This window comes from Tupaia chinensis, unplaced genomic scaffold (genome assembly GCF_000334495.1).
Source record: "Tupaia chinensis unplaced genomic scaffold, TupChi_1.0 Scaffold000184_1, whole genome shotgun sequence".
In the NCBI taxonomy this organism is placed as follows: Eukaryota; Metazoa; Chordata; class Mammalia; order Scandentia; family Tupaiidae; genus Tupaia; species Tupaia belangeri.
The window spans coordinates 4,344,312-4,355,870 of record NW_006159659.1 but is presented as its reverse complement, the minus strand read 5'-3'; the positions used below and the strand labels follow the sequence as shown (position 1 = coordinate 4,355,870).

The 11,559-nt window shown below is 37.3% G+C and overlaps 1 protein-coding gene across 1 annotated transcript in view; it reads right to left on the bottom strand.

Moving 5' to 3' along the window:
• PRDX4 (peroxiredoxin 4) overlaps positions 1-11,559 on the bottom strand; it is a 19,657-nt gene that overhangs the window by 215 nt on the left and 7,883 nt on the right. The window contains exons 5-9 of the mRNA XM_027771114.1: positions 9,383-9,499; positions 7,355-7,477; positions 5,187-5,317; positions 4,158-4,192; positions 645-691 (exon numbers count right to left, since the gene is read on the bottom strand). Of these exons, the coding sequence (XP_027626915.1) occupies positions 645-691; positions 4,158-4,192; positions 5,187-5,317; positions 7,355-7,477; positions 9,383-9,499 (453 nt within the window). The remainder of the gene's footprint in view (positions 1-644; positions 692-4,157; positions 4,193-5,186; positions 5,318-7,354; positions 7,478-9,382; positions 9,500-11,559) is intronic.

Genomic DNA, 11,559 nt, shown 5'->3' with positions numbered 1-11,559 from the left:
CCCGGACCCGGTGGCTTAAACTCATGCCAGGCGCATGTGCATGTGTGCCCAAGATCCCGAGAGGAGAATGGAGAAGGGATTGCGGTGTGGCCATCCCCCCTGGGGGGTGATTTCTCACTTTCTCTTTATCTCTCTCTGTCTGTCTGGCGAGCGCACGTGCCCTATAGCAAAACCTCTCCAAAAAAAAAAAATGTTTTTAGTACTTTGCCATAGGGTGCATGTGCTACAGAGAGACAGAGAGAGGGAAAGTGAAATCATCTCCCGGGGGGATAGCCATACCACAGTCCTTCTCCATTCTCTTGAGATTCTTGGCATAAATGCACACGTGTGATTTTCAAGCCACCGGGTAAGGGACTTGAACTGTAGTCAGCCATGTGGGAGTCCAGTGCCTTAACCACTATGTCACCTGCTGGCCCCTCAAGTTAATTATTTTAAAAGCCAAACTACATCATTAGTAGTCTGTCATTAGTTGCCCACCTCATGAATAAAGAAGATAAAGATAATTTTTTTATACCAAATTATATCATAATTATTCAGGAGAAAAAGAATTTTTCCTACTTACTAATCTCAGATATCCTAAAAGACAAGTAATTTACTTGTTAATAAGTTAACATCTGTACTCAGGCACCCCATGATTTACTTACAGCTCTTCTCTTGGCCACCAGGCTTTCATGGCATCTTCAGGTTTAATCTAATTAAATCAAACATATTGAGAGCATGGGTACAGATGTTAATTTTATTTTTAATTTTTTCTTTAGGGTGTGTGTGTGTTTGCCAGAGAGGAGAAGGGGGCAGGGGCGAGAGAAATCACCCTTCAGAAGGGATGGCCACATTATAGTCGCCTCTTCTTGATTCTCTCAGTTTGAGCATGCACACACATGAACTTGGCATGTTTTTCAAGCCGCTGGGTCTGGGACTCGAACTGTGCAGCAGCCATGTGGGATCCAGCTGCCTTAACCTCTCTGCCACTTACTGGCCCTTAAGAGTATGTTTAAAATCATCTGTTGCTTAAATGATGGTTTGCCACAATAACCTGAAAAGGGGGCAGTGCATTCACTGAGTTTACCAAAATAATTTTTTTGAAGTTCCAGAATGTAACTTTTTAAAAATCTTTTTTTTTATTTTTTAAAATTAAATTAAGTAATTAATTAATTTTAATTTGACAAGAGAGGGACAGAGTAGGAGAGGGAAAGTGAGAAAGCAACCTGCCAGGTCTGGACTCAAACCAAGGTCGGCCATATGTGAGTCCAGCATCTTTCACCACCATGCCACTTGCTGGCCCCCAGAGTGTAACTTTTTAAACTCAAACTACAAGTTACAAAACAACAACCAAAAATTCAACTATCAGAAGTATTCCAAAAATTCATGGAAAATGCATATTGTGGAAAAACCTATGGATTTCAAATATTTTTTCGCACCAAAACTCATTCTTTTCAGACTTTTTGAAGTCACCTTTATACAACATCAAATATTACCTTCAATAGCTAGTGAATGAATACTCTGAAAAATGTACTCCCTCTAAGAGCATCATAGCCTTAGACACCTATTAGACTTAAACAATTTCCAACATAACTCTTACTTGCTAATTGCAGGTAAAGTACATTGATCTATCTACATATAAATCTATTTATATAAATAAAAGAAGTTGAAATCATTGTAATTCATTGATTTTAGGCCAGATTCTTATGGGCTTGCAAAACAATTTTCTTTTTGAAGTCCAAGTTAATGTTACAGTATCAACTTAACTCTCCTCTATACATAGATCTCAAAGGGGGTTTGAAGTTAGGCAGTAGCTACTTCATGAATTAGTCACTGAGTAGTTTACATTCATTGATTGTGAAGCTTACAGAGAGAGATGGGCACGAGAAGCCTCTGGCTTAAAAGCTTAAGAAGCCTTATAAAGCATTTCTGGATAGGTCTTCAGGGTAGGGGGTACTTCCTCCTAGACTTGCAGCAAAACCAACTGACTGATGATTAACATCACTGCCACTTACAGGCATGTGCCAAGTATCCAAGTCCTGAGAGAGCAGAAGAGAGCTTGCAAGAAGTACACATGAATTATGAAGGGTATTATAGGATGAGTATTGTACATTTCAGAAAGCATGCTGACTATCCATTTGATTAACTTTTGTGGGCCACAAACTCATTTGAGATTTGATGACAACTATGGATTCTCCCTCCAGAAAAAGGCACATATGTTATCACATGCTATGTTTGGTCATTAATTTATTCTTAGTACACAAATAAGTATACATATTTATGTGTTGGATCACATTTTTTCAACACTTACTGAGCATTTGCTATACGGTATACTCTAACTATTACAATAGCCAGGTAGCATGTATTAGTGAACAACACAGGTACGATTCTCCACTCTTGGAGTACATTCTATTTTTAGATTATGTTAAATGCTTTAAAAAACAGATTGCTGGCGGGGCCAGTGGGTGGCACAGTGGTAAAGGTGCTGGACTCCCACATGGCTAACCATGGTTTGAGTTCTGGACTCAGTGACTTGAAACTCACGCTGGGCGTGTGAGCCCAAAATCCCAAGGAGCGAAGGGATTGCAATGTGGCCCCCCTACCCTTGGAGGAGTAGTCATTTCTCACTTTCTCTCCCTCTCTCTCTAGTGAGCACATGTGCCATATAGCAAAAATCTCTCAATCAAAAAAAAAAAAAAAGAAAAGAAAATATAAGGTTGTGGATAGTAGTAGGTGGTGCAAAGGTTAAGGCATCTGGATGCCACATGGCAGACTCTGGTTGGAATCTGGACCCCATGGCTTGAAAACTACACAGGACACATGCGTATGCATGCCCAAAACCCCAAGAAGAGAAGGGATTGTGGCATGGCTAAACTCCTTGGGTGATTTCTCACTTTCCATCTCTAACTCTCTTCTCTGGCAAACATGTGTGCCCACTGGCAAACTTAAAAAAATAAATAAAAACAGGCTAATGGGATAGTATCTGGATGTGGAATAAAGTGGTGAGGAAAGGGACCAGCAGTTGGCATAATGGCTATGTCACTGGACTCCCATGTAGTTGACTATGGTTTGAGGCCCAGATCAGGTGGCTTACATTCATGCTGGGGATGTGTGCCCAAGATCCCGAGAGGAGAATGGAGGAGAAGGGATTATGGCGTGGCCTCCCCCTTGGGGGATGATTTCTTGCTTTCTGTCTCTCTTTCTGGCAAGTGCACGCACCCTATATGAAAAACCTATCAAAAAAAAAAAGTGGTGAGGAAAGACATTAAAGACCATATGAAGCTGAATCATGAGTGAAGAGGGAGCCAATCAGGCTAAGAGCAAAGCAGAAAGAACAAGGGCAAAGGCCCTGAGGCAGGAAGCAGCTTAGCATATCTAAGAATTAAAAAGGGGTACACCTAAGGTTAGAGAGTAAATTTAAACCTTTGTCTATGGATAGTGGTTTGCTAAGGAAGAAAGTCTTAAAAGTCTATATTTTTCCATTATCCTAAGATAAAGATTTTTCCTCCTCTAGTGTACTAGTATTTATTTCCTGACTACATTTTATGTAAAATTCTTGATGTTTAGAAGATAAACAATGGGGGTCAGCAGGTGGCATGGTGGTTAAGGTGCTGGACTCCCACACGGCCGACTGCAGTTTGAGTCCTGGACCTGGCGGCTTGCTTTCTCGCTTTCAATTTCTCCCTCTCTCCCTCCCTCTCCTGTGGTAAATGCATATGCCCTGTAGCAAATTTAAAAATAATAAATAAAATTATTCTTTTCAAAAAGAAGACAAACGTGTTATTTTCAAAAGATATAAGCAAGTTTCCAAATTGTGTTTTGGTCAGAGACTACTTCAGGGATTATCTATAGTAAGAAATTTCATACGTGACCCCTGAGACCTCTGAATTTATTCTACAAAGTCTCCATTTTCCCTTTTGTTTTGTGTTTTTTGAATAGGATATTTCTCTAAATAATTGGCTTTAAAATTCAGGACAGCAAGTCCTGTATTCTATTTTTTCCAGCTTAATTTACTTTTCTTATAGTCCAAAGAATGTCTGTATTCTGCTTAGCAATGTTTACTTCATGTACAAAATCAAGTCAGTTTTATTACAAGGGAAGACTATCCTGGAGTTGGTGTTTTTGTTTGTTTGTTTTGTTCCAGCCATCCCTTTCACAGAAAAATAAACTTGACTTACTGTTTCGCTACCAGGTTTCCAGCCAGCAGGGCAGACTGAAAGGAACAAAAATGGACAAAAGACAGGTTAAAAACAGAGTTTAATTCTCTTTAACAATTCCTGACTTTTCTGTTTTCATGGGGAACAGAAATTAATATAATATACTAATAAGAACATATCCAGACCACTGAGTATCTGACCTCTGTTTGCTTGCCTGATCACACCAGGGAGTTTAGTCATGGAGCTTCTCAGCAGGCAGCTAACCTATGTTCATTTTTACCAATTATGTTTGGTTACATTTACAGTATAAAAAACCAAAAAGAATGCCCCTTTAATCAAGGTGGAAAATTTGAGGATCTGGTGAACTGACTGACAGACCTAGGCATAGCAAAAGTTCTTCTGAATTTAAAAAAACTTCCAGTAAGTGGTATCTGCCATGTGTCCTGCATTATTTTGTACTGATGTTATGGTTCACTGTTTTCCAAGAGACTTGAGAATGCACCTGACTCAGGGACTGACTGTTTTTTCTTTTCTTTTCTTTCTTTTTTTTTAAAGGAATACACAATGTATTCTGTTTTATCTAAGTGACTTTTTCTGTTTAGCTACTGATAAAACTTGGATGTGAAAGGAAGAACTGATAGAGTACCAGTGTGATAACTGAGTAACCCTAAGAATTACATTATTTAAAAACCTAAATCCAGTAGTGTAAATATGCATATAAAACTTACATTACTAAACATGGCCAGATAGGCACATTTTAAGTTTACAGAAATATTATTTCAACAATTGCAATAGCAGAAAATTTGAGCTTATCCAAAAGGACTGTTCAGATGATTTTTTTTTGTTTTATTTAGTAAGCAGTATATATTAGTGATATTTAGTTAAAAGCACTTTTAATAATACTTTAGCCCATTAAAAAGATCTGATAATTTGAAAACAAGCAATCAGAAGACTTTGGAACCATCCAAATGACTTTTAGGATAAGAAATCAAACTATTTATGCTGCTATCTCTCAAACTCAAAACTGAAAAGATTAGAAGGGAAAGGTACCTTCTCCGTGCTTGTCAGTGTACTGGAATGCTTGAACCAAACGCAGTGTCTCATCCACTGATCTGCCCACAGGAAGGTCATTCAGAGTAATCTGTCTCAGGATTCCTTTGTCATCAATAATGAAGAGACCTCTGTGAAACACAAGAATGGTTGACGTGAGGCCCTCTCTTCTCGGTTAAGACAAGTATTATTGAACATGAATCCTTGTACTATCCACACAGGATATTATTGGGTTGTTGGAAAAGCCATGATACATTTTTGCATGTAAAAAACAGAAAAAAATATGTCATGACTTTTCTGACAACCCAACATATAGTACCAGCAACACATGACCTACCTACTCTATGGTATACATGCACACCCAGCATCTGCTGCATAATTTGGAATTGTACTGTTAAATGATAGCCTTAAAAATTTGTTCTTGGCTACAAAATGTAATGTGGTAGGTATAATTGCTTAAGATAATATGACTTTAAAAACCTATTTGCATGTCTTTTAAAATAAAAGTAATTAAAAATAAATGATTGGTTAAAATAGTCAAAATTAGATCATTTAACTTAGTTAATGTTCAAATAATCCCAAATTTTAAAATTGCCTCCATCCTTCTAGTGGCATAGTTATCCTATGGGAATTAATATGGTAATAGATTTTAGGAAAGCAGAAAATATTAAAGATCTGGCAAGTACAAAAGAAGAGAAATTTTTTGGTAGTAATACATGATACAATATGGATGGTTCTTGAACACATTACCCTGAGTGAAAGAGGCTAGTCATGAAAGAGCACATGTTGTAGGATTCTCCTTACATGAAATATCCAGCATAGGAAACTGTATAGATATATAATAGATAAGTGGTTGGCTAGGGCTAGGGGGGCAGTGGGAGAAATAGGGAGTGACTGGTACTGGGTACTGAGTTTCTTTTTGCAGAGATAAAAATTTTCTAAAATTGTGACACAACTCTGCCAATATACTAAATACTATTGAACTGTATAAATGGGTTAATTGTACGTTATGTAAATTATATCTCAGTAAAACCGTTATAAAAAACACAACATTAGGGACCAGTAGTTAGCGTAATGGCTATGTCGCTGGACTCCCATGTAGTCGACTGCAGTTCGAGTCCCAGACCTGGTGGCTTAAACTCACACTGGGCGCGTGTGTGTGCATGCCCAAGATCCCGAGAGGAGAATGGAGGAGAAGGGATTGCGGTGTCGCCATCCCTCCTGGGGGGTGATTTCTCGCTTTCTGTCTCTCTCTCTCTGGTGAGCGCATGCGCCTTACAGCAAAAACCACTCAAAAAAAACACCAACCAACCAAACAAAAAACACAGCATTATAATAATAGTCACTTTCACATAAATAATTAAAAAAAAAAAAACCACCTACTGGCACTGCAAAGTAAATTACCAAAATAATTATAATGAAATTACAACTATTCTAGGCTAAAACTGCCCCTTTTTCAAAGAACAATATTAGCATTTGTTAACTCAGCCTAATGAGAGCTGCTGGATAAATTATTTCCTTAATTTTTCCTATTCCAAAGATAGGTTTGCTAAATACTGATACCTGTATTTAGAAAAAGACATTACTAGGGTCAGTTTGGACAAAAAGGAAAAAGAAGTGAACAGGAGTTGAGGGACCTGGATTCAAGTGTGGGCTGGGCTTTTCTACTAATTAATTATGTAACTTTGGTTAAGTTCATGGAACCCTATGAGTCTCTTTTTTTAATTTGTAAAAAGACAGGATTGGTCAAAGGCTTGTAAGTAATCTAGTTTTAACAGTCTATGACACTAACATAGTTTAAGTTGCTAACTCACCAATTATTTCAAGAGTACTTACAATATTTTCTTGCAAATAGAGCAAAATATTTCTTACATTCAGTTTTTAATTTTTAAAATTATTTTATTCAATTTCATTTATTCATTCATTCATTTATTTTAATTTGACCAGAGAGACAGAGAGAGAGAGGAAAGTGAGAAAGCAAGCCACCAGGTCCAGGACTTGATCCATGGTCGGCCATGTGGAAGTATCCAGCACCTTAACCACCACGCCACTTGCTGGTCCCCAAATATTATTTCTTAATCAAAAACACTTCTAAGTCATAACATCAATTTCAAGGAAGATTATAAGTATATGTGGATATGTCACAATGTAAAACCATTGAAAGGTACCTAAGAGTGTGGCCTGAGTCCTCTAGATATACACCGTAATCCTTTGAGATCTGATGAGTCAGATCTGAAAGAAGTGGAATCTTTATTGGTCCAAGTCCTCCTTGTCTTCGAGGGGTATTAATCCTGTAACAAATAGAACACTTAACCTATTAGCTGAGTAATAGCTTATATTAAAACAGCACTTTCTCTGATATGCACACACATTTTTTTCTCTAACAAAAGCAGGCTACTACACTTTCTCTTTGTGTGCTTTTACATTCACTTAATATATCCTTTAAACACTAAATATGGTTATATGTATAACACATTTCTAATGTAGGGATAGGCTATAGTTACTAATCTCTATGGACACATTTACATGGTTTTCCATTTTTTTGTTTGGCTTTTATAAACTGCTGGAAATATCCTTGCGTTCTCATTTTTTTATACTTGTATGATTAATTTCTAGAAATGGAATTGATAGATCAAAGGATATGCACTGTCATAAGCATAACCTCATAACCGTGATCACAAGACAAAGCCTGGAAAGATCAGCAGGATACAACGGGTGATATTTTAATATTCTGAGAGAAATGTAATGTCCACTGGAAGCAATGAAGGCAGTTCAATCTTAGACACATCAGTCTTCAGATTTAAGTATTTTATAACTTAAAACCAGGGAATGTGAGCTGGTATTATAAAGGGAGGGCCCTGATACAGCAACTAAGAAACAGGGAATGCTCTAGATGGCTGCAGCCCCAGTTTGAAAATCCAAGTAGAAATCTCCAGCTGAGAATGTATCCCCAACTTTCCTTCAGAAAGCAAAATCAAATTATTTGGGATGACATAACTTTATTTTAATCCTACAAAGATTTAGAGTTACTATAGAAATGATGAAGTGAATTAAACTTTGTTTTAATATTTTTCTATTAAATAATCAGTACACATTAAGTTATGATTTTTTAAGGGGTTCCGGCATATTAGAATTACTTAAGTACTTGAGATGGTTGTCTGAAAATTTAGATACTTAAGGAAATCAAATGTATTAAATATATAACTACATTTAAAAATAAGGGAATGTAATTGTAGCTCCTCAACCAATGACAATTTGCTACACACACACACACACACACATATATATACACACACACATACATATATACATATACACATAACTGTAAATGGAGAAAAGCTTGGTTTTTAATTCTTAATGAATATTACATTTTAAAATCAAAATAATTCTGAATGATCGTAATTGTGGACAAAATCTTCTGCATAAAATTGTGGAGAGTATTTAAAAAAATATTGTTAGAGGGTACTCACACTTGGACAGTAGAGAAAGCAAGAATGCACCCCCCGCCCCCGGGAATGGTCATGCTGCAAACTCTTCTCTATATCTCCTTTCAGGCATTTGGTCACACACATGTATCTGGCGTGTTTTTCAAGCTTCTGGGTCTGGGACCCAGATGGCACTGTTGGCCAAGCGGGATCCAGCTGCTTTAATCATACCACTGACTAGCTCCATGGTCACTGTTAAAAACTCACATCAATATGGACAGTTCAAATTTTGGAGAAACAATTTTTGAAGTGTCCTATAAAATCCTTAAGAATTTTTTATAACTTCATTGAACTATTAGCTCACTGTATTAGCCTCAGATAAATCTATTCTTGAATCGTCTGATAAGTGACCATATGTCTATTGTGCTGAGAGTTATCTGCCCATGATGTAATAGTACATGCAGGCCCAGCCCTGGTGGTGCAGTGGTAATGCAACACTCTGCAATACTGGAAGCCATCTGGAAGATTGAGATTTGCTTCCTGGGTCAACTCCTGCACATGGTGGGCATGTGTGCACACACCTGTGATCCTTATGGCTAAAAGGCTGGGAGTTGGGGTGGCAATGGCACCATGAGACCCTGCTGAGGGTATTTCTCTTTGTCTCTCACATGAAAGAAAGGAGAGGAGAGGAAGGAAGGGAGAGAAGGAACTTAAATAAGTAAATATATTCTTTAAGTCCATCCTTTTTTCCAGCCCATATAAGATACTAACCAGGCCAGATGGGTAAACTGCGAATCAACAGAGCACGCTACCACTTCAGTATTAATAGATCTGAATTCTTCAATTCTGTCACCAAAAGCGATGATTTCAGTTGGACACACAAATGTGCTGAAAGTTTAAAACATAAAAACAACTTATTATTCTCAAAATAAGCATACCTGACATTTCAAATGACTTAATTTTGACAAACAACTTTTAGTATACAAAAAGGCACATTAAAAACTATTTTTGGTGTAGTCATGGTGGCACACACTGGTAACACACTGCTGCGCTGCAGGCTGAGGCTACTTGGGAGGCCTGGATTTGATTCCTGGCCCACCCTCAAAAAGCCAGGTACAGTGGTGCATGCCAGTAGTCCCAGCTACTCAGGAGGCTGGGGCAGGAGGATCACTGACCACCACAAAGCAAGGCCTTAGTTTTTTAAAAAAGGAGAAAAAAACCCCCAATTTTATATATGAATTTCTCCAGACGAGGAGTATTCTAATAGATTACCATTTGATCACAAATTTAATAAATATATTTAGAGTTCCCAATTACATTTCAATGAACTTTCTTCTTCTAATTTAATGGATCAGTGGGCGACCAGTGTTCCCTTTTCCCTTATGGCACTAATTCCTGATTTATTAGCTTTTGTTTTTATAAATAATACTCTATATAATGCTTTACAGTTTTATATAAATTTTACATAATTTTGCTAATTTCCATCCCTATACCAGCATTATGAGCTAGATGCATCTGTGGATTTTGGAGATGAAGCATCCCAGACCTGGTGGTTTGCTTTTTCACTTTCTCTAATTCTCACTCACTCTTGCTCTTCCATTCCCTCCCTTTCCCCCTTTTTTGATGAGATCCTCTTTCACCTTTTTTTCCCAGTCCTGTGCAGTCAGGGATTGTACACCTTAATATCCTCATGTTGTTGGAAGGGCATGTTTAGAGCACATTACCTAGAGCAGTATTATTCAAATCACAGTAGGGACTCCTGAAATGAATTTAGTGTAGTGCCTACCAATTATTTTGAAAAAGTGAGACAGAAAATATGAGAGTATGGGGCCAGGCAGGAGAGGATCAGGGAAAATAAACATTTACTAGACATAAAAATGAAGATATCTGTTGATGATAATGTATATGGTAATGTCTTTGAGTTGACTAATATGTGCCATATTCATGCTGGGAAAAACAATATTGTACACTGTAAAGATGTATAGTGATTAAATGAAAATAAAAAAATAAAATATATCATGCAGAAACATATGCATATACAAATGCATATATATGTCTGTTTTTACCAGCGATATTAAACACATTTAACAACATTAACTCAGAGCTGGCCTTAGCTCTGGAGGTTTCTGAAAGGGACCAGGCAGAGGGCAACTTGGGGAGGAGGTTGAGAAAGTAGCTATTTACCTCCTGGTATGGAAGTTTTTCAGTATTTCAAATCATGAGCATGGTTGTGCTGGTGCATACACATTGTTACCCTATACACATATTATGTGTGTATGTGTACAGGGCAACAATGGAAAATGTATTTCCTACTTTGAGTCACAGGCAAAACAGTTAGAAAAAAAAGATTTAGGGGACAAGTTCTTACTAGAGCCCAGGATTTTAAAATGTCTCAATTCAAGTACAACACTGCCATGTACAGACAGTTGTGACCTAGGACTATGTACCTGGAAACCTGGTTATAATATGTATTTTTAGTACTTTCTAAAGACTAGGAATGGTCAGCCTCTGCCTACCTTCCTATTTTCCTAAGAAATGCTACCTAGAGACACATTTCATTTGTCTAACTTCTTAGTGAAAAAAGAAGAAGTGCTGGCAGAAAACTAAGGGTTATGTTTGTGACTTTCCTCCTTGGAGACCGTGGCAAATGCCCCAGAATTCTTCCTTTTTAATCAGACCCAGTCCAGCATTACATGGAAGCAACAGGAAGATACTATCTTAGCTCCCTGCCCTAGAGGACCATTGCCAAGACCGTGCTCTAATTAGATATGTCGTATTCACTGTGGTATTTTAAATAACACTAGAGAATACTGTATTTCCGGCTCTTTCAAAATTCAGGGTTAGTGTTTGTTTATATATAATATACACACACACACACACACACATATACATATATATGTGTATATATATATGATTTTATTTTAACTTATTTATTTTAATTTGACCAG